General features: G+C 44.1%; 2 protein-coding genes across 5 annotated transcripts in view; both read right to left on the reverse strand.

Moving 5' to 3' along the window:
• LOC138104440 (semaphorin-3D-like) overlaps positions 1-18,232 on the reverse strand; it is a 36,349-nt gene extending 18,117 nt beyond the window's left edge. For 3 of the 4 annotated variants that reach the window (XR_011148080.1, XR_011148081.1, XM_069003732.1), the window contains exon 1: positions 13,215-13,668. Coding sequence is in view for 2 of the 4 variants with exons in the window: in XM_069003732.1 (XP_068859833.1) it covers positions 13,215-13,329 (115 nt within the window). In the remaining 2 variants the exon portion in view is untranslated. Of the gene's footprint in view, positions 1-13,214; positions 13,669-18,175 lie in introns of those variants that run through there. The other variant, XM_069003731.1, reaches the window with a different exon arrangement.
• On the reverse strand, positions 3,215-6,244 carry LOC138104803 (uncharacterized). The gene has a single exon (XM_069003994.1). The coding sequence runs from the start codon at positions 6,168-6,170 to the stop codon at positions 3,921-3,923; it is 2,250 nt and encodes a 749-aa protein (XP_068860095.1). The 5' UTR covers positions 6,171-6,244; the 3' UTR covers positions 3,215-3,920.
• Positions 18,233-21,571: the final 3,339 nt, after the last annotated feature.

Below are 21,571 nucleotides of genomic sequence, written 5' to 3' on the forward strand. Positions count from 1 at the left end.
TTAAGAAAAAAAAAAAATGCTCTATGAAACTAATGAAAGAACCTATACTGTTGCAAAAAAGCTAAAAAAGCTGTAAAATAAAAATTCTGTAGCATTTTGCCTAATGAATACTCTGCGGACGTAATTCTGGACGAGGACACAAACAACATATAGAAAAGAGCACAAGAATATTTAAGTCTTGTTGGGTAGTCATTACTTTGGGGAAAAGAAAATAAACATGTGAATCAGTTCTTCCACAAGCCAACTCTCCAAGCTAAACTATTTGGAAATCTTCAGACAGAAAGGCAAATCCTGTATTTAATGGGAAGATAAAATTAAGGGTATTTCCACCTTCCTGGCACTGGATGGACAATGTAGCATTCCTGCTAGAAAACCCAGACTTACCGCACAAGTTATTGGCATATCCTGATCATGATGAAAATTCGGGCCAGTGTTTTGGAGAAAAAAGTCCTGAATTAAATAAAGGGAAAAAAACCCCACCCAAACATTTTTCTCCAAGGTCTTACACAAACCAAGTGACAGGCAAGAAAAGATTAAGTTCTAGTCCTGGCTAATGAACAGAACCATGGGAGAAAAATATTTTATCATTATTAATCTGACTACCTGGTATATAATTATGACAATTATTTTTTGGCTCAGTCACTTCTACTTAAGTTTGTGTACTTTTGTCTGGCTCAGTGCAGGATGTTGTTATGGTACAATCTGAAAACAAATTGTCATGCATTGCAGCTCCTATTCCCCTAGGTGAGATTTATTTGGCAGTACTTTGGGAAAAAATCTTGCTTCACACTGAAAAATTTTATCTGATGCTGAGCATTACATTACTATACACCAGCACTGTCCTTTCCCACATACCTTTCGTGAAGGCAAAGATGTCAGGATTTGTTTTCTAAACCAGTAACACTTTAAAAGATGTTTATTAATTGCCAGCAAGACCACTTTGGAAGCAGCTTATGGTTAACATGGTACTATAAAAACCTCAGTCCTCACCTGCAGAACACAAGTAACTAGCATACAGAATATGAGGAAAAATTCCTTCTCCTCTGCAGTCACAGGAATTTGATCTAAGGATAAATTACATGCTTGTGCAAATGCTCTAAAGCACTTTCAGCACTTAAAGCCATGCAAAGCATGGGCCTCTGCAAGAGTGTCAATTGCAAAAATATGTGGATTTGATTCTTCTCCACATACATGAAGGACGATGACTGAGACTGCTGTCTACTTCCAGTTTCCTTATTTGAAAGGAATGATCTCTGAAGAGACCATCCCAAATGGACATTTGTCATCTGTTGTTTAACAGTTCTAGAATTTCTCAGTAAAAAAAAACCCACCTAGAACAGCTACAACAGTGAGGGAAAATGCTGCCTCATGACTGAAATGCCCAAGTGGGAATGAACCCTGCCTGATGCCTTGTACAATCATTTATTTCACTGCATCGTAAGGAAAACATCTGTAGAATATTCCAGATTGAAATGACAACACTGCACACTCCTTTCTTACTGGTGCAAATGACAACACAAGCTGCAAAGTGGTGAAGAATCACGTTTGGTACCTACTATTGAAAACAGCTTGGAAATAAGACTCTGAGCATGGCCACTGATAAGATTATAACTGTAATATGACCTAATAAAACTTTACCAGCAAATATTAACAGAGGGTTGATTAAATTTCAGCTAGATTAATAATTGTTCTCAGTCTATAAAACAACGCATTTTAATCTTACGCATTGAAATTTCCCTTCACAGCGAGACATATTTACTATCACCAAGGATATTGCACTGGAAAAATTTACTGTGAAAAGCACATTTCCCAATGATTCTCAAGCTTAGAGCAAGCTGTTGATTTGAATCACTGCATCTCTGTAGCCTGGCTAACACAGAACCAGCATTCTCACAAGGTACAGTAACAAAGTTACAGGGATGGTCTTTCACGAGTACGTGTTCAGCACTCAGTTTATGGTCTCTATTTGCTGTTTTCCTCAAAATTAAATACTTTTTTCCAGCCCGGTGATTAACTAAGTATCCAGCTAACTCCCCTTCTGGGTTAATATTTCACTGCTGACTGATAGAAGCTGGAATAGTGACTGGGTTTTATTCATTTCACACAGTATCTCGGTGGACTTGGCTCAAAACAGCATGATCATTGCTTACTTATAAAATCTCCAGCAGCAGAGCCACAGCAAAGAGACTTCAAAAGTAAAAATCTCATTCTGTTCTGATCATATGTATTTGCATTTATAAAACATATTTACACTTGTTAGCATCAAGTCACATGTGTGGTGACCATGTTGCCATTCCTCAACTCCAGCATGCTGTCACAATGCAGCAATGTAGAACCACTTGGTTCAGAATCAGAATGCTCTTTGTGACTAGGTACAGATTTTTTTTAGTGACAAGCCATGCCTAAATTAGCAGAAAGGGAACATCTCAGCCACTTTCAAAACAGTTACAGACAACTTTGAAGGACTCTGAAACTAAAGGCTGTATAACTTTCATATACAGGAAAGAACAAAGGTTGCATCACTTGCCTTTAGGGAGGAGCAAGTCCTTTCTCATGTTGGAGAATACACGTGAAGGTTTACATGGGCATTGTAGAAACTCAAGCAAATTTCTGGGATAAAGAAAAGTATTTCTAGCATGACTGCAGCAATTTATCCAATTCCTAAGGTATGCTGAGTTTAAAGTTGACCAGTTGACCCCAGATGTATTGGTATGAAGGCAAAGAGAATAAATACTTCCGGACTACTACCAATCTCTACAATGTAGTGCAAGAAGTAAATTACATTTTGTTTAGCTGCATGTCACCATGGACAAAGCCGTGCATGTGAAGTGGCTCTCATTGATATACAATACTATTAGGCCTGGTGAAAAACGTAATATTCATAGAACAGCAGGGCCTCTCCAAAAGGATACAGACAACTGGGAATAGAGAAAACATGACTTTCTGTGTTCACAGTTTTGTGTTAAAACCTTGGTTATGAGAAGCCCAAAAAAGAGCTGTGTACTAAACCACATGTTTTGCAGTTAGGGACTTCTCTGTTCATCTTTCAGGACGGAATTGTTCCCCAGGAGGGTATTACAGTTATAAAAGTGACTGTGAAAAGAACACTTTTCCAAAGATTCCTAAAAAATTCAGGAGTACTCTGCTGTAGAATTTCAGGCATTTCAGGGCATTTTCACATCAACCTTCAAGCATCTCTATGGGTTTGCTCAAGAGAGAGCACACGCAACATATCCAACATCTCTGTTTGCAAAATGGCATTATTTCAGGCAGGTATATAGGAACGACGTTCTCTAAGATACAGAGGCTTAAATATAAAGAATGTCACGTTTCAGGCAATTTGAGACACTTCTCTCCTTTTATTAATTTTCCAAACATAGCTATCCAGATATTACTGAAAAGGAGACAATCTACTATAGTAGGGTAGCTCAATTTCCTAAACTAAGACCAACTTTGCAAAATAGTTGTACACTGATAATAATAAAGGACCTCTGGAAGCAATGCTAATAAAGAATTCCTATTAGAAAAATTTGGACTACCTATTCTCCTATGGTAAAGTGAGCTACAGGTCACTGAACAACTACATCAAGTCCCTAACAGGCCAGTTTCATGTCTTTGAGGTGTGCCAAGCAACCTCTCTCAGTTCGTAGTCTTCTGTAAGGATGTGCAGGTGGAGCCAGTTTCTGCCTCGTAGACGTAGGAACATCACAACAGCACCGTGGTAAACTGGAAGGTGAAGGGCAGGGCAATGCAGAGATGTGTGTCTGCACAGTGAATCCGTGTGCCGCAGCATCTTCCATCCACGGGAGCAGGAAAGCAGCTTCAGGATTGCCAGTGAAAAAAGGAAGAATTATGCAGTGCTCACGTGGCTGCCATCGGGTGTGAGCCCCCCCAGCACAGCTCTGTGCAGGGAATTCCTCTCAGTGGCCGGAGAGCAGCATCCAGAGGCGAAATCGCAGCTGACCGTAAGCTCGCATCGCCTCTGCGTGGGCGGCCGGATCTTGGGCCAGGTGCTCAAAGAGGTTGAGCGGCTCGACCGCTCGCATTGCCGGCGGCAAGCTGATCTCTGCAGGAAGCCTCTGGTTGCCTAGGACAAAGTGCTCCAGGCGTTTCAACTGCAGGCAGCGGCGCAGGTATGCCATGATGTCCCACAGCCGCCGTGCAAATTCCCTCCTGCGCCACTGGGACAGCGGTACGGTGGTCAGCACGTGCATGACCACAGTCTTCCAGGTCGAGCTGGAAAAACCTGTGCCCCTCAGGATGCAGGTGAAGAGCTGCAGGCATTTCAGGTGCAAGCTCTCACATGGCACCTGCCTGGCGACGTGCTGGAAGAATTTTGCCTCTGCCACAGCGTACGTCTCAGGCCACGCTGTGCTTGCGATGGAGTCGGCCTCGGCGGGATGGCTGCTCACAAAGATGCTGGAGCTGCCTGTCTGGGCCTCTGTGGGCTGGCTGACCGCAAAGATGTCGGAGTCCCCGTGGCGCACCCCAAACAACATCTTCACCACCAGGCTCTTCTTGCCTTTGCTCAGCCGGAATTGGCAGGACCGGCTGCAGGGCTGAAACACCAAGTGCCATGAGTACGACTGAGGCAAATGCAGCCACGAGCATCTCACCAGCTGGTAGAACCAGTGGGAGGTTTTCTCCACGTCCAGGTAGGAGCCGGTGCAGAGTGTCTCTAGGAGGCTGGGCTTCTGCTTCCGCCGCAGCTCCTCCTGCGAGTGGTGCAGGAAGCACAACAGCTTCTCGCCCAGCTGCTCCCTCTCGCACGTGCACACCAGCTCCACACGGACGCAGAAGGTCCTTGCTGCCATCTGCCCTGCACTGTTCAGCTCCAGGTGGAAGGCGTGTCCCGGTGGGGGATTCAGTGGGACCAGCACGCAGTACACCCCATCCTGCTCACGGGGACTCCAACCCTCAAAGGCACTGCCCACCCCGATGGCTTCTTGAGGCACCGGGTAGAAACTATTGCTCACGCTGTCAATAAAGACACGCGTGAAGCTCTCCATCAGCTCAGCTGCCACTGAGCGACCTTTCTCCACGTCCTCGACGGGACACTGTATGCGATCCACTAAAAGGATCCCTCGCTTATTCCCAGTGTCACAGGCGTCTTCTTCCTCTTCAATTCCACCACGGCTGCCTTTGCCCTTGCCAGCACTGCCTTCTTTTTCACTGGCAGCCACATTACCTTGTTCTCCTTCTTTTGCATCTTCATTCTTCTCTCCATTCGCATTTGCATCACCCTGCTTCTCATCTCTGTTTGCAGCACTGGTCTCTTCATTTCCAAGGTGAGTGGTTTTTTCTTCAGTTGCAGCAAACCCACTGTGGTCTATTGCCTTCCCACCATCACTGTTGTCTTCCTGCCCAATCCAATCACTGCTTTGTTGTTCACTGGCATCACTGCTTCCCTGCACCTTCACATCTGCTTTTTCTTCCTTTCCATCTACCTCGTATACTCCTTTATTTACATCATCACTGTTGCCTGCCTTCATATACGCATCATCGGTTTTTTCTTCATTTCCATCTCCGTCTTCCTTTCCAGCATCCTTGTCTGGCTCCACCTTCACATCCTTGTTTTCTCCTTCATTTACTTCATCTAGGTCTTCCACACCTCCAGTAACATTGCCAGGTTCTTCTTCATTTCCTTCGGCAGTATTGTCTCCTGGCATATTCCCATCACTCCAGCCTTCATCTTTCTTTGCATCATGGCCATCATCACTTTTAACATCACTGTCTTTCTTCAACTTCACATCTTCATCTCGTTCATTGGCATCATCATCGTCTCCTTCGTTTGCAGCCACAGGACTGCCTTCTCCTTCATTTCCGCTGCCGCTGTCATCTGCCTCCACAGTCACATCTATGGTTTCTCCATCTCCCTTGGAATCCAAACTGTCTTCTTCCTTTTCTTTTTCCTTCTCCTCTCCCAAGATCTTGCAGGAGCTCTGGTCCTTGCCGCTGCTGTTGGTTTCGCTGGCTTCAGGACTCCTCCTGCAGCTAAACCACAGGCCCAAGAGGAGCAGGAGTCCAGCAAGAGCCCAGAATGGCCACTGCTGCAGGGCACCAAAGAGCAGGGCTCCCCAGCCCTCGTCCTGCTGCTCCAGGGGCCCTTGCTCCAGCTCCTGCAGCAGCCGAGCCATCTCGCGGTCAAGCAGCTCCTCACGCTCCTGCATTCGCCGGTGCGTGGCCTCATCCAGCCCATCCCCAGCTGGCTGGGGGTACTGGATCAGGCTTTGCACGAGCACGAAGAGCAATGACAACAAAGCCATGGTCTGCAAGAGGACACACAGAAGGGGTTCAGTAGGGCCAGCATGGAGGCAGCCAGTGGGGGGCAGGAGCCACAAGGACGTGGCAGCAGGAAGGAGAGGGCCCCTGGCAGCTGGCAGGAGGCAAGGCCTGCACCGCTGCCCCAGCAAGCACCGAGCCTGAGCAAGGCACTCCCACCAGGGGCTGGGCCCTGGATGCAGGGACAGAACACACGCCCCCGGTGCCGGCGCTTCTGCCCCAGCCCTCCCCCAGCCCTGCCTCCCCACCGCCTGTGTGCACTCACCGCTTGCCCAGGCTCTACTGGGGCAGCGGCAACCCATGGGGCCTTTAATAGCTGCCCCCATTGTGACACGGCCCCTGTGCTGTCACAGGCCCCAGAGCGCATCACAGGCCAGCCCCACCCACCATCCCCAGCCCGGGAACTCATCATGGCCCTGGGCACCCAAAGCCTCAAGAGACACAAAGTGCAGACCCATCAGTCGTGAACCTGGGAACCCCAGAGCTTCCCTGTACAAAGCAGGCACAAGTGCCCTCCCACACAAACCCTTGTCAAATATAAATATGGGTGACATGATCCATGGATGCTCTTGGTATACGGGTGCAAGCTTTATTTAATCTTGGAGGGGGACATTTTTTATTAATAATATTTATATTGATTACTTTTGGGGCAGTATGTCATATAAGCTAATGTTTTGTTACAGATTTAGTGAGAAATCTTTCTGAAAGAAATCCAGGTTGCTTGAATGATGCACAGGAAGATCTAACACCCTCCTTTAAGAGGCCCAGTAAGTTAATTACAAAATTTTGGTGTCTTCAGCAACCTCTCAGCTCTTAAAACTCTATGGTTCAACACAGTGCAAAATTCTGGGATAGCCAGGATTTTGTTCAGAAAGTAGAATGTCTCCTTTTTCAAATTTGTAGCAAAGATGTACATCTGTCACTCCCACCATCTTCAAAATTGTCTGCCTTAAACAGAGTTAACCAATCTCTCTGACTTGTTTGATGTTGCGCTGGTTAAATAAAGGAAATTCTGACTCTTTCTGCTATCTCTGTGTATTTATCTCCAAAGGACTGTGAGTACGGAAGAGTCATCCCCTATATTCCTCAGCTCTTCTTTGGGGAACTCACCTAGAAATGGAACTGCAGAAATGGGGAGGGAGGAAAAAGAAACAGGATGTGAATCGAGCACCTGCATAGTGACCACAGATGTCCACTGCTAGACAGACACTGACGTCAGGCAGATCGTGCCCTCCAAATAGTGCTCAGAAAGAGAACAAGTTTGGGATTTCTGAAACTGCTCTGAATTGGATTTGCTTAAACACATGTCATTAGTAAAAGTAATCAAAGAAAGAGTTTTGATCCCTCTTCCAAGCTGATGCCACTTATCATGTCTCTTCCCCCTGCATTCTTCTAGGGAAGCTGTTTTTGATGTTGTCCTGTCCTTCTTTTTATAAGAGAGCAAAAATCCTTTGTTAAGTATTACTCTTTCAGTTTTGTTTCCTCTCATCTTCTGAGATATAGTAAAGTGAACATTCAGCAGAATAGTTTTGTATTTTTTGAATACAATTCTTCTTTTATCCAATTGAGGCCCTTCTGTGATCACGAAAAAACAGCCTCCAGTCAGTGACATCAACAGTTTACACTCATAAGAGCTTGACATGGGTCAGTTCTCCAAGGTTATTCTTAGTTCAACTGCTATGTAAGCTGTTGATGTCACTGACTGGAGGCTGCTCTTCAGGACATGATATATATGATAATTATATGACAGAAAATGCAACATAGAGTTGAATCTGACTTTCAAGTTCACTAGCTTAAAAAAGGAAAAAAAATGTCTGCAAGAAATTTGCTGCTTTTCCCATTACTAAGATGTAATAAATGCCTTCAAGTTTATACTCAGTCGACGGCATATACACATGGACAGCAGCACCCATCCATCTTCAAGCTAGGGTACATTTTAAGTCTCAATGATCACTGCCTCCAGAAAGCATTTTTGAGACAAAACAGGCAAAGTCTTTTGCATATCTAGACAATCATCCAATACTAGGATCTTCACTCTCACATAAACACTTCATGTTTTTCCATAGAGGAATCTGAGATAGATTTTTCTGACAAATAACAGACCACCAAAAATTAATTAAACGACAAACAAGGGAAAAGCACCACTTCCTCACTCAGCACATTTTCCTTGATTTTCATTAAGCATTCAGATTTACAGACGCTGATATTGCCACAAGAGCAGTTTTTTTCTGGTTTTACTTCCTCTTCTAGTAGAGCAAGCACAGCTGCAAAATGCAAGCTCATTTCTAGGCTCTCTTACACATCACCAGTTTACCACATTCCAACCAGTCATAGCTGTGCAACACCCCGTCAGGGTACTGGGATTACTGCAGTGTCACAGACAGCTTAAGTGAGGCTCATGGAGCTGTACAGTTTTAACTACGTTTTAGATGTATAATTAAATGATGCATGACATGGAAATAAGCCAGCTGTACTGAAACTGAACAAACTAACTGCTGTGATGCAACAGTTAAGCATCTCATCAGTTATAAAATGAAACAGGTTTAAAGCAAAAGCAATATAGAGAACAGAATGCTTGACACTGTTAAATAGCATGTTCAAAGGATAATTTTTGAACATTAAGGAAATGTACTCACCCAGTCAAATTTTCAAAAGAATTCATGGCACCAAAATGTTCTCTGTTTGCTTTTTCACCATGTTTTAAGAATGGATCACTCTTAGGGGGAAGAAAATCCGGTGTGCAAAACACTGCGGGAAACTAAACAATCCTTAAACATGGCTAATTGCCACGTGGAGCTGATGGTTTAGCACGGTCATCCTTCAGCAGAGGAGAAAGAACTGCCTGTCTTTAGTTTACTTAGGTAAGATGAAAAAAGTGAGGAGTGTGAATTTGATCTCGCTTCAATTTACTTCAGTGGAAAAACTCTTGCCATGACTTCAGTGAGAGTGAGACTGCACCTTAATTCATTCTATATGGAGAAAAACAAACCAGCTGAGAATAATGCTTTTGTTTATTAGATTTAAATTACTACCATAGTCGTTTTGAACAGTGCTAAGTAAATCCTGCTTTAAAAGCCAAACCTTGCCTTCAGTCGTGCTTATTCCTCTGTACTGTGTCACAGTGCAGGATTCCTGGTCCTCTGACCAAGTCACGGCTGTCACAGTAAGCATGGTTTGCTCTGGGGAATGGCCACATTCCCACACGGGAATGATACATGTTTGTGGATATCACTGGTGACAATGCCCAAATCTGGCCTGGTGCATGCCCCCCAGCCAAGAAACTAGGGTGCACACTTTGGTAATATAAATGCATTCACTGAGAACACAGACTACACTTACTGAAATGTCCATGAAAAGCAGCCAAGTAAATCAAATCAATAGGGTTAAATTTGCAATTTCTCTCTTTCTGCAGGAAAATTTTAGGATAGCCACAAATTGAGAAAAATTTGATTTTTTTTCTTCTTTTTCTCAGAAGGCAATCAACCTTCTGGGTCTGGCTATTCTTTACTTCTCCCTATGAAGTAAAATCTAAAAAGACACACACGATATTTATGGAAGGACCTCCCAATGAATTAGGAAAAATTATTACTCAGAAGATAAAACAGAAACAAGACTGTCTACACCGTATGAATTAAACATACAAGAATTAGGACACAGAGCCTTCCATCCTTTAGTAACAGAACTGATGCTGTCCTGAAAATGACATGAATGAATTAGACTGGTGTATGAAAACCTTCTGCATCTGCTCTAGAGGTTGGAATGAGGATGTCAAATGAGGCAGCAGACAACAAGGATGTGCTGCTTAGGGAAGCTGTGGTTGTGGAGTTCTGCAGTTTGGATGAAGGTCACAGGTTATCTCCATCTACATGAAAATGAGTGATAAATACACACTGTCGGTCTTAAGACTGAAAGAGTACTAGGCAAAGAGAGTTAAAATATGGAATATTACTCAAAATCATCCCCTGGTTTTCTAAAGATCCTAATCTTCTATTAGAAGACAGTTTGTTACCTTCTCCTAATATTAAAACTACAGTAATAAAAGCACCTCAATCTTGTAGAAGTATCTAAGATACACAGATTAAGTAAGGTATATGCACTGAGAGCACCCTAAAAACATCACAAGAGGAGTGACAATTTCTGGGATAGTAATGACATGAACAAGTATCTAACTTAAGTCTGAGTGAATAAGAGAATTTTTCAACTAATGGATATGGGAAAATGTGAAAAGATGAGATACATGATTAAAGATCATAGTGGATTTGATTAACACAGGTGGAGAATATATGACTTTGATTCTGTACTACAACGTATTTTAATTGATTTGTGTGTAGTTTTAGTTTTATACATGCACAATTTTTTTAGAACACATCTTTAGACTGGGACAAACAATAAAGGAAATCCATTGTACGACTTTACATTGATCCCGACATCATTCACTGGAATATCTTAACATTTCCTGCACAGATTCCCATTCGTTAAGATGACGACCTTGAGAAGAAGGAAACCTATAGCTGCCATTCAGAGAAGGTCTAAAATTTTAATTGCTGTTTGAACACAAAGGAGCTTTGACATGCTGTGGTTTATTGAAGCACTCCTGCAGTTATAGACACATCTTTAACCACCCTACCCTCTCCCTCTTCCTCCATCCACCACTGATTGATGCAACTGGAAAACTCAGTAACTGCAAAGTCCTGCTTACTTCCAGCTCTCCTGCCCCAGCAAATGCTCAGCTCTTCTGGGAAGATGGAGCTATGCCATAAACACATTGCACATGAAAGGAGACGAAACCTTCCCTTCAAAGACATGTGTGACCAGGTTTTTGGAACTGCCTGATGTGGCCAGTTCTCATCTGTTTTCCATAAAGAAGGAGAAGAGCCCTGTATTCTCCTCTTCATGATAGTTCAAGTATTAATTCCAAAGAACAGAGATGCCAGGACTTGTCAGTGACATGACTAACAATTTTATGACAACTGGCAAAACAGTTCATTTCTCCTACATCTTATTCTCAGAAACCTTGGAATTGTTTTGTCTGAAAGATTTGGGGGGAGGAAGGTAGACTTAATTCTCACAACTATATTAAATACTCAGTATATGTGATATCCTGTTGTCAACACACAAATATATAGTTTGATTATGATAAGCCATACTGGAATCATTTACAGTACATAAGTGTGAAAAAACAGCATTAAATTGTTTCTTGTTCCATGTGGAAAAATATACACCTTCCAACCCCCCAAGAAAGTAAGACAAAGCACAATAAATTCTGGTAATTCTCTTTCTTCCGACTTTTCAGTTCCATCACAGCTCTCAAAATTAAGATTTATGTGCTATTTTGCATCTGCATCTGTTGTTGATTTTCCCCCCCTACGGGGATATAGGTGAATAAGTTTGGACAGGAAACGGTATCCCTCAAGCCAAACTGAAAGGTTTATAAAGTTGCTAATAAAAGTTTGGGTCAGGGCCTAAATATCAATCATCTGCTCATCATCTTTTTAAACGAGCTCAGGCATTTCCCCAACTGTTCCCAGCAGGTCTCTGCCACTATTTTAAACTAAGATTTCAGCCATTTTTTTTCCCCTGTGTTGACCTCAATAATTTTTCTTTCTCCCCCTCTTTACCTGCCAAAGGCATCCATCAGGATTTTGCCAAAGGCTATCTGCTTTTGAAGTTGAGAGGAATTCACTAATCGTGAGTGTCAAATCCACAATAAATGCCATCGCCATGTGGTACATGCTGCTTTTGGGAATTATCTCAAAAGGCCTGGCTGTGAGAAGGCCGGCTGTATGTTAGGAGGGTTTTACTGCTAACTTTCGTAACTCACGTCAGGTCTTTCAGTTTCTCTATTCATTGGCTTCAGTGAGTGCAACTGTTTCCCAAAGTAATAAAAATGTTGTCAAGATCCCTTGATCTTGCTTCCTCTGTCTCTCTCACACAAACACATCCAAACACATTTATATACACAGTGGAATAGCATGCCCAGTGGCACGCAAATCTAGCAAAAGAGAAGCTTGTAAATAAATAGCAAGTCATTCTGCTTACTCAATAAATTTCTCTGGGTGTTAAACTCATGATAAACATATCATAAGCCCCAATGAAGGCTTTACAGCCTGTCCCATCACACCATCCTGAGTGTAACTCTGCAATGCATAGGAAGACATAAGTTTGAAAAACAGAGCAGAAATAGCTCCCATAAGGGCAAGGTGCTGACACAGCTGAAACATAACTAATGGGAGAGCATTTGTTTTCACTAAAGAAGAAAGTATCAGTGACACACCTCTGTGCCTGTGGAGGTGTGCTGTACATTCAAAGCAAAAAGAAATCTACCTTCTTTAAAAACTTGTCCATTAATACATAAATATGTCTGTGTTGAAATCCCTCGGTACCATTCTTAACAAGAACTACACACAAGACTAAGAAATTCTGCAGAGAAACACGCTTTTGTGATCCAAAGAGGCAAGGAGAAAGAAAACCACCTATGAAGAGTTTAACATACCCACTTAGTGATAGAAAAAGAATTATTACAAAAATAAATGTCAGTCCCCTTGAAACACTTGAGTCAGCTCTCTCAACTTCCTCTGATGCTGTAGGAAGGTGTGAACGTCCTCCATGTCTCACATCATCCCCACCAGCCACATAGGAATGTCTCCAATGCACCTCAGAGTGTTTCAAGTACCACTCCCCTCTAATTTATGTAGAGTCTGTTAACATCCTCTTGGAGCAAACAGAAATAATACTTTTAAAAGACAGTTATACTTCAGAAACATGTGCCCCGACACAACAAAAAGCCCAGATTTTAATACTGCCCCGAGGCAGAATTCATCCATCTTTAAGGCTTCTATTATGTATTTCCTGGTTAGTAATACAAAAGAACTGCTGGCAGTATCACATCAAAACGAAAGTGGCAGAATCAGAAAAACTTCTGAAAAGTTTACCTTTATAGGAAAGCTTCAGTCTTGGGATATTTTGTTTTGACATTCCAGTGACTGGAAGGAACAGCATCACTAAAGACAGCAGGCTGCAGGCACGTGGCACTTGCAAAGCTCTCATTCTGCTCTCCTCTTCTGTATCTTCTTTTGTACTATGGTGAAGTATCTCCCCACTTTTCAAACAATCCAAGTTTTATCTGGAAGAAAAAAAGAAAACATCTGCAGATCTGCTTTACTGCATAAGTAACAATTCTGTAAGCAAGCCAGACCTATCTTTAAGGAGCACCTCAGTTAATTTCTTTGCTACAAAAGTATTTTTCCTCTAGTACAAGTAAATATGTTTTGTTTCCTTAATACTAAACTTACACATTTTGACATTGGAAAAATATGTAAACTTTTCAGACACCAGTGTCTAGCCTAGCTAAAGTTTAAGCACAAATTAAATTAATGCAGTATCCATAAAAAGAACATCTGACATTCAAAAGTGACCATGCAACTTGATAGTTAATACCAGTCCATTGGATATCTTATATGTTTTATAGCTCTTTTTGTCTCAGTACAACAGCTATTGTGTGTTTATGCTATGACTAGAATGAACTGAAATGTCTCAGATGCCATGGGGGTACAAGCTGAGTTAACAGTGAGTACATATCCATATCCATCAAAAACTTTTCATAAATAAACTAAGAAAACTGGACAGAGCAAGCAGTTGTGTTTCGTTTTAATAGAGAAAAAAGTCAAAGCGGATGATGGATTTAAAAGTGCTTTCAGTATGATATTTCCAGCAGAATAACTGCCTCAACTCATCCACCAAAATGTCCTATAAACTTTAATGAGTGTTTCAGGCTGGGGTCAATAGGCTGATATGGGATTTTGTTAGCACAGTGTGCAACTAAGCCAGCTTTGCAACACTTTTCACTTAGTAAGAATCATTCGTAGTCCATAAATCTTAAAGTGTTTTACAAACGAAAGCAATTATCACTGCCCTTATTTTCCCTATGCAAAAACGGAACCATAAAGCTGCAATGAACCTATTTCCTCAAGGTCACACAGCCAGCACAGGAGTTGAAAAGAAAACAGCAACAGCAGTCCTGCTGTCCTTTGTACCCAGCTATCAAGGATCCCTTTTGCCCAATAACTCGACTTTTGCACGTGAAATTATTTGAAACGGCATCTTGAGTTCTGAAGGCAAAACTTCACGGTTAATAAATCACAGAGATCAGAGTATGAAAATATTTGTGAGACCAGATCCTTCCCCCTGCAAGTGCCTGATGCTAGAGGTCAAGGGAGATGGCTGGTGAAATGACAAATGTCAGTGTTTGAGTAATGCTGGAAAACCAAGGAGTAAGGAAATGTTATGGTTAGTCGAGAGATTAATGGCTCATGATGTGCCATGAAAATTCTTTTCTGAAAGGTACTGGAGCTGCCTGATTAAAAGAGCAATCCTAGTGCCCACAGCAGCCAGCACTTGCACAGACACCAAAGGAGAGGTTCCTCGCAAGTCCATGAGAGATGCAGCACAGCTTGTGGCCCCTGAGCCTTTCCACTGGTCTGTTATTTGAACTCCTGCAGCACTAGGTCTTGCAATTCTGTGAGCTACAGCAGCACCCAGAACCAATTCAGCACCTCCTGATACAGGCAGTTCATCCTTCCTGGCATGAAAGGATGGAAACAGAATCCCTTCAGTTCTCTCTGACACAGGAAATCTTGCTCAGATGGGCTTTCTGAGCCTCCAGACTTTCGCTCAGTAGCAAAAGACAAGGAAGTGTGCAAGAAAAGCATGATGGTGAAAAAGAGGGAAACAATCCGTAAAATCCCCAAAGCATAATTCCTATTGCAGAACACTAAGCTTCTTTCTTCTCAGTCCCCTCTTCAACACTCATATTCAGTGTCTGAATGCACTACTCTTGGCCAAGCGTGAGTACACGTTCATGAAATGACATGGAGAGAAAACAGACAAACATGAAATGCCTGTTTCATCTTTCTCTTCCCTTTATTACAGTATCAGATCCTAAGAGAACACCCTTAACTTCTTCTGTGCCAACACATCTATTTGAGGGTGGACCACGAAGGACGGAAGTGGATTAGACCATCCCAGGGTTAAATCGCCTTTAAGAAATTTATTTAGAGGTGAAAAAGGGGAAAAGAAGGAGAGGGGAGGAGGGGGAAGAATATGTGAAAATGAGACACCAGCCCTGTTCATCTTCAGCAGGATGATAGTGACAAACCATACTTCAAAAAGAAGCAATTAAGAGGGAGCCAGTCTCACTGCAAGTATGTTGAGAAGTCATGGCCTGAAGGTCTGGGCCTCAGCCAACAGGGAACTCACCAAAGGATATGGGGCTCATTTTCTTGAGGCAAATTACTGTGAAGAATCAGGACTAAATTTGACTAAAAAACCAGTTGTGTCAATGCACTGTCATTTGCTGAATTGATTGAGAATCAGCACCAAACTCGGGCCTTCGGCCATAGCTCACAACCTCACTTTTTCATGTAGGCTTTTTTTGCTAATGGGAACCTTCCTTTGTTTTGGTTGGGTTTTTTTTTCCTTTTCCCCTTTTATTTGAATAAAGTCTGTGAAAAACCATTTGCTTTCACAAGGCAGTTAGTTTACACTCGAGGCAGCTGCTCTGTGAGCTCGAGCCAACCCTGTCCTGTCTTTAGATTCATTGCAATCTGGCCAGATTGTCACATATATTTTTAGTTTATGATGATCCTCTAATACAATTCCACACAGAGTCCTTCCAACAGTCTAGCTCAGGTTAATGAACTTCAGGCCAACTAACTTGCCATTAATCGTCAGGAAATGCCCTTCCTCTCTGTAACACATGCAATGTCAATCAGTGTCCTGTGCTGAAAAGACCCACGGTCACGCAGCTCAGTAGCAAACAGTTCCATGGGCAGAAATAAAACATAAAACCTAAACGCAAATTTGACTCCCCCATTCCTTCCTCCCCTCAAAAGTAAGAAGAATTTGGTCAGAGAAGGAAAAATTACTGGTTTGTTCAGTTCTTCGATACTTCAGCTAAGGACCAACACATTGTAAAACCTCCTCACCATGAACAGATCCAAAATAACTGAGGAAAAAGAGTCTGAAATGAAAAATGCTGAGGCTAAAGCTGGTTTCCCACCTTGGCTTCAGCTAGGAAATAGCACCGCACTGTGTTCATTATCACCTGCAAGACCGACCAGGGAAGGAAGCCAGGCATACACCTCGCTGAAACAGGGGCATTTCCAATGGAATAAAGAAGCTTTTATTTGCCCCATGTAGGGGTGGGAGGCACAAGGCTGAGGAGGGGCTGAGCAGCCTGGCTCCATCCTGCTAGGACCTCCCTGCGGGGCCCATAAATTGGGAACAGGCCGTAGGTTAAATGCCAAAAGACAGAAAGCTGAACTGCTGGTGCCCGGCCATCCTGACAGAGAGAGGGGCTGGACCTGACTGGCACATGTGGGATGCCACATCTCTGAAATGAGGTGTCACCTCCCTGCAATTGGTCAGATTTAGTGGAGCCTATAAAACAGATTGCTCTGAAGCTACTGTCTGAAACAAGAAAACCTGGGGCCAATTTACTAAACATAATTTATTCCAGGCCCTTTGTGGCAATAAACAGAGCTCTTCAGCCTTCTCAAACACACAGACAGTAAGGAGTTCTGTGCTTATGGGAGCTTTTTCAGATCGTTCAGCTCAAACCTATCTAAATGCAAAGTCTTGCATTCACAAATACTGTGTAGTTTCCGACTTCTCCTGGCATCATGAAGTCCAGAGCTGAAAGGACTGTGACCCATCTGCAAACACACGCTTTATAAACTGTATTCGTGTAACTCTTGGTTAGTTCTGTAAAATAAAAACCTTTATGGAATTGGAGGATAATTTAAAACCTGTTTCCAACACTAGGTTTCCGAGATCATTTTGAAATTCAGAATTTTACATTCAAATAAAGAGTTACGGCTCAGTTTTAGTGAACCTAACAGCAATGCTGCAAATTGTGACAGCTGAAAATCTAGAGCAACCCAGTCATCATAAGCTTATAAATTCATTATAAACTTAATGAGTAAGTTGCCTAGGCCACGTAGCCTCAATATCTAATTTACTATCACTGATGCTAGAGTTTTTCTTTCTTTTCCTCATCTATCCTTGTTTGAGATGATCTCGAGGTTTTATTTTGTCTATGGAGTCAGAAGCCAGCAAAAGATGTCCCTTCTAGACATCAATAAAATAGCATGAGTGGCCTGTCAGACAAACATACTGCTTTAAAAGATTTAAAACTAATCACCTACAAGAAGAAACAAAAATTACCCCGCCTACAATTCAAATTGATTGAAAGGTACCTTATCTCTTTATGATCTCTTCCTTAAGTATATGTACTTTATATACATGCACACAAATTTAAAGCATGTTACTTTAACTGCAAATATACAAATACGTGTCCAATGCATTATGTAGATGTCTCACCTTGAAATTATCACACATATTCCAAAAGAAAAATTACTATTGAGTGGTTCAAAACTATACTATAATCATGAACTGGATATTGAATTGTCTTTGTTAATAAGAGAGAAAACGATAAGCATACATGACTCAGATTAGTAACTTATAAAATCAAATAGACTAAAAATAAAATTGCATCATTAGACTTAATATTCTTAACTTAGTTCTGCAATAACAAAGATGACATTCATCCAGAGCACAATGAAACTATGTTCTTGTGCCACTTAGATAGATGGTCTGTTGATATATTATTTGGCAGAAGATGCTTTTCACTTTACCGTGTTCTATTTTATTTCATTGGCACCTCGCGCGTTGCGCCGGGCAGCTCATTCGGGGACATGCGCCGGCTCCCACAGCGCCCCGCCCGCCGCCGCTCCCCGCTGCTCTCGGGAGATCGCACACCGCAGGCGGCCCAAGCCCCGTCTCGCCGACGGCCCTCGCCACCCGCCGCCCGCCGCCGCGTTCTCCCGCTCCCTACCGGCACGAAGCGGCGCCGGAATCCCTCCTGTCCTGGAAAAGGTGCGCTAAAGAAAAAAAAATGAACTCCGAACTTTCCACAAACGTCCCAAAAAACGAAGCCGCTGTGAGGGGCTTCGAGCTGGGCCTGGTCCCTCAGGGAACGGCGCTTTCCATTGGCTGCCGGAGTAGCCAGGGCTCCTATTGGCTGCCGCACGCTGCGGCGCTTCCGATTGGCTGCTGCCCGACCCGCCGCCCCCGGGCCGCTGCTGCTGGGGGTCTCGCCAGGCGGGCTGCAGCCAGAGCAGGACACAGCGCAGCGCCAGCAGGCGTCCGGCGGTGCTCCGTGTCTGTCGGCGTCTGCACTTCAGACAGACAAATTGCATCCAAATTGCCGGCGATTTCCACCACCTGCTATTTCTCCTCTCTTTTCCTGGATGGATTTGACAGCGCTTTCTTTCCCCCCACAGAGTGGGAAAGCAAAATGCTCAGCTGCCCCTTGGCCATCTCCGCTTCCTTCCACAGCTCCAGCCTTGTCCCTCTTTCTCTCCCCTTTCCTTTGCACTAGGTTCTCCCTCCTCCTTTCCCAGGCAGCTCGCAGCAGAGACATTTCACCCACCGGCAGCACCTGCTTCCTCTCACTCCGTCCCAATTTGCCCACTTTGAACTACTGGAGCCGCCTGCCCGCGGAGCCGGACCCGCCGCGCGCCTGGGTAATGGTGGCGTGAATGATCGCAGGGATTATTGGGGTGGGCTGGGCCTGGCCAGGTGCCTGGTGCCAGCAAAACCGCTCTGTCCCTCTCCTCCTCACCCTGGGCAGGGAACAGAACACATCAGGAAAGGCCCGAGGATCGGGAGAAGGGCACAGAGAGATCACTCACCCGTCACTGGAATAAGAGACACGACTGGGGGGAATAAATTGAATTTATTGTCAAACAAATCAGAGCAAGAGAATGAGAGGTAAACCTGCAGGGCTTTAAGCCTAGGAACGAGGACTTTTTCCTCGGCAGCTCGCAGCTGTACGAGGGGGATAAAGGATCCCCCGAGCAGCGGCTCTGCCCCCCCTCAATGGGGATGTGTCCAGACCCGCCGGTCCATGCCGGGCTTCTTTTTCAATTTCTTAATGAATTAAGGGAAAACTCCCTTTAGTCACCATTTCAAAGCCTTGAAACAAGGGGAAAACGGAGCTTCCCTCTCAATTTAGACCCGTAATTGATGCATAAGGAGGGTCTCCCCTAAATATAAACCCAAAGAAAAAGTGAATCGAGGGGGACTTTTGCTCAAATTAGCCTCCTAAAATGAGGGAAAATGCAGCGTCCTCTTCACTTTCCCTCAAGAAACACCATTTTGGGGGCTTTTGGACACGTTTTTCCTCTATGAAGGTCCCTTCAAATGAGGGTCCCCCTCGATGGAACTCTCATAATGGCACATAAAGGGCTTCCCTTTAAAACCAGGGACGGTGGTGTTTTGCCCTCAGTTTTAACCTTAAGATTATGAAAATGGGGCGGTTTCCCTCAATTCAAATCCATCAAACAGCACCATAAAGGCTTTCTTCTTCCAATTAGACAGGAAAATAATGCAAAACAGTGATTCCCAGCCAACTGAGATACAAAATCATGAAAACGTTGTGTCAATTGAGACCCTCCAAACAGTAGATGAAGTGGGATCCTCCTAAGTTCAAGCACAATTAAAGAAATGGAGTGTTTTCCCCTCAATTAAAATCCTTTTTCTTCTTGTAACTCCCCCCGCCCCCCTTTTTCTGGGGGGGGGGGGGGGGCGAGGCACTGGGAGCACTTCCTCCTCCTCACTGGTCGCACTTGGGGCTGCTGCACGTTGGAGAGTGGTGGGAAGTTTCCTCCCAGTTCCCTCCCAGCGTTCCCAGTATCTCTTCCAGTGCTCCCACTGGCAAAACACTGGGGGACACTGCATGGTCTGATGATGGAGGGGTGCATTGTCGAGGATCACAGAGGGGCCCAGGGGCTCCCAGGCGTCCCTGGGGGGGTTCCAGATTCAGCAGTAGGATTTTTCAGACTATGAGTGAGCTATGTGGCCTTTGGAGGTGTCCCTTCCTCTCCTGCTCACAAGAGAGCAGCTCAGAGGTGATTTGGCTCCTGAGCGTTTCAATTTAGGCCCCCAAAGAGAGGAGGAGCTGCTGCCCACATTACACCTTACAGCTCTGCCAAGGGGCCTTTAACCACATGTGTGCTCAGAAGGTGGGGATGCAAACCCCAAATCCCATCTCCGCCTCCCTCTGCAGTCCTTTAAGGGGTTCCTCTAGTCTGGAAAACCAGTTCCATAGCTATAGTAAACCCAGAGTCTCCTGAGTGAGAAACCACGTACTTGTAATTCCTCTGCAATAGCCTCATCCCACCTCCAGCAGCCCCTGGGAAGTTGCAGGCAAGAACACCTAACCTGGTAAGCAACTCCAATTCTTGGCAGATTTCCAGGACAATGCAAAAACATTTCAAAGTATTTTTTCAAAACATCTGCTTATTGTCCTTTAATGCAAAATAGTGATTCCATACCAGTCCTAAGAAGAGCAGGCCCAGAGAAGACCTTGCTCTCTACAACTCCCTGACAGGAGGGTGTAGCCAGGTGAGGACTGGCTGCTTCTCCCAGGCAACCAGTAACAGGACAAGAGGAAAGGGCCTCAAGCCGCACCAGGGTTGGGCATCAAGAGGACTTTCTTCCTGGAAAGGGTGGTCAGGCCTTGGCAGGGGCTGCCCAGGGAGGTTTGGAGTCCCCCCGTTCCTGGAGGTGTCCGAGGAACACCTGGACATGGCACTCAGTGCTCTGGGCTGGGTGACAAGGTAGGGATTGGGCACACATTGGACTCGATGACCTTAGAGGGCTTTTCCAACCTCAGTGGTTCTGTGATTCTCATGATTCCAAATTCATTTGCAAAAGTTCTCACACCTCTAGTCACACCTTAGCAGGTGTGTAGGCCCAAGCTCATACATTTGAGAGATTTACTGCCTCCAGTGGGATCTACACCGCAATTTCAGGAAGAGGCAGGACTTGAGCCGTTACGAGAGAAAACTTTGCAAAAGCATTCCCTGGAGAGACATCCTGAAGGAAGGTGTCTCCCCCTCTTCTGACCATAGAGGGAGCTGAGTCTCCAGCGTTAATTCTAAAACTTTCGAGCTCCAAGTCTGACTCCCAGAAATTTTATTGGCCCCGCTTCCCAGCACAATACTCAGGCCTCACATGTCGAGGAAAAAAGCAGTGCAGATTAAATAATTAATGCTTCTGGGTACTGTTCTCCCTCTAAACTACACACAATCCCAAAGGAACAAAACCCTTAAAGAAGATGGATTGCTCTCACTAGCACAAGAAGGAGAAATCTGACAGGGATCTACTTCATCATTCTGCCAAGGCTTTGTCAAACACCTCAGCTCCTGCACTTCAGGGAATAAGA

This window comes from Aphelocoma coerulescens, chromosome 1A, assembly GCF_041296385.1.
Source record: "Aphelocoma coerulescens isolate FSJ_1873_10779 chromosome 1A, UR_Acoe_1.0, whole genome shotgun sequence".
NCBI classification, from domain to species: domain Eukaryota; kingdom Metazoa; phylum Chordata; class Aves; order Passeriformes; family Corvidae; genus Aphelocoma; species Aphelocoma coerulescens.

Coding starts and splice junctions, on each gene's coding strand:
- LOC138104803 (XM_069003994.1), bottom strand. CDS start 6,170: ATGCAGGAGCGTGAGGAGCTGCTTGACCGCGAGATGGCTCGGCTGCTG.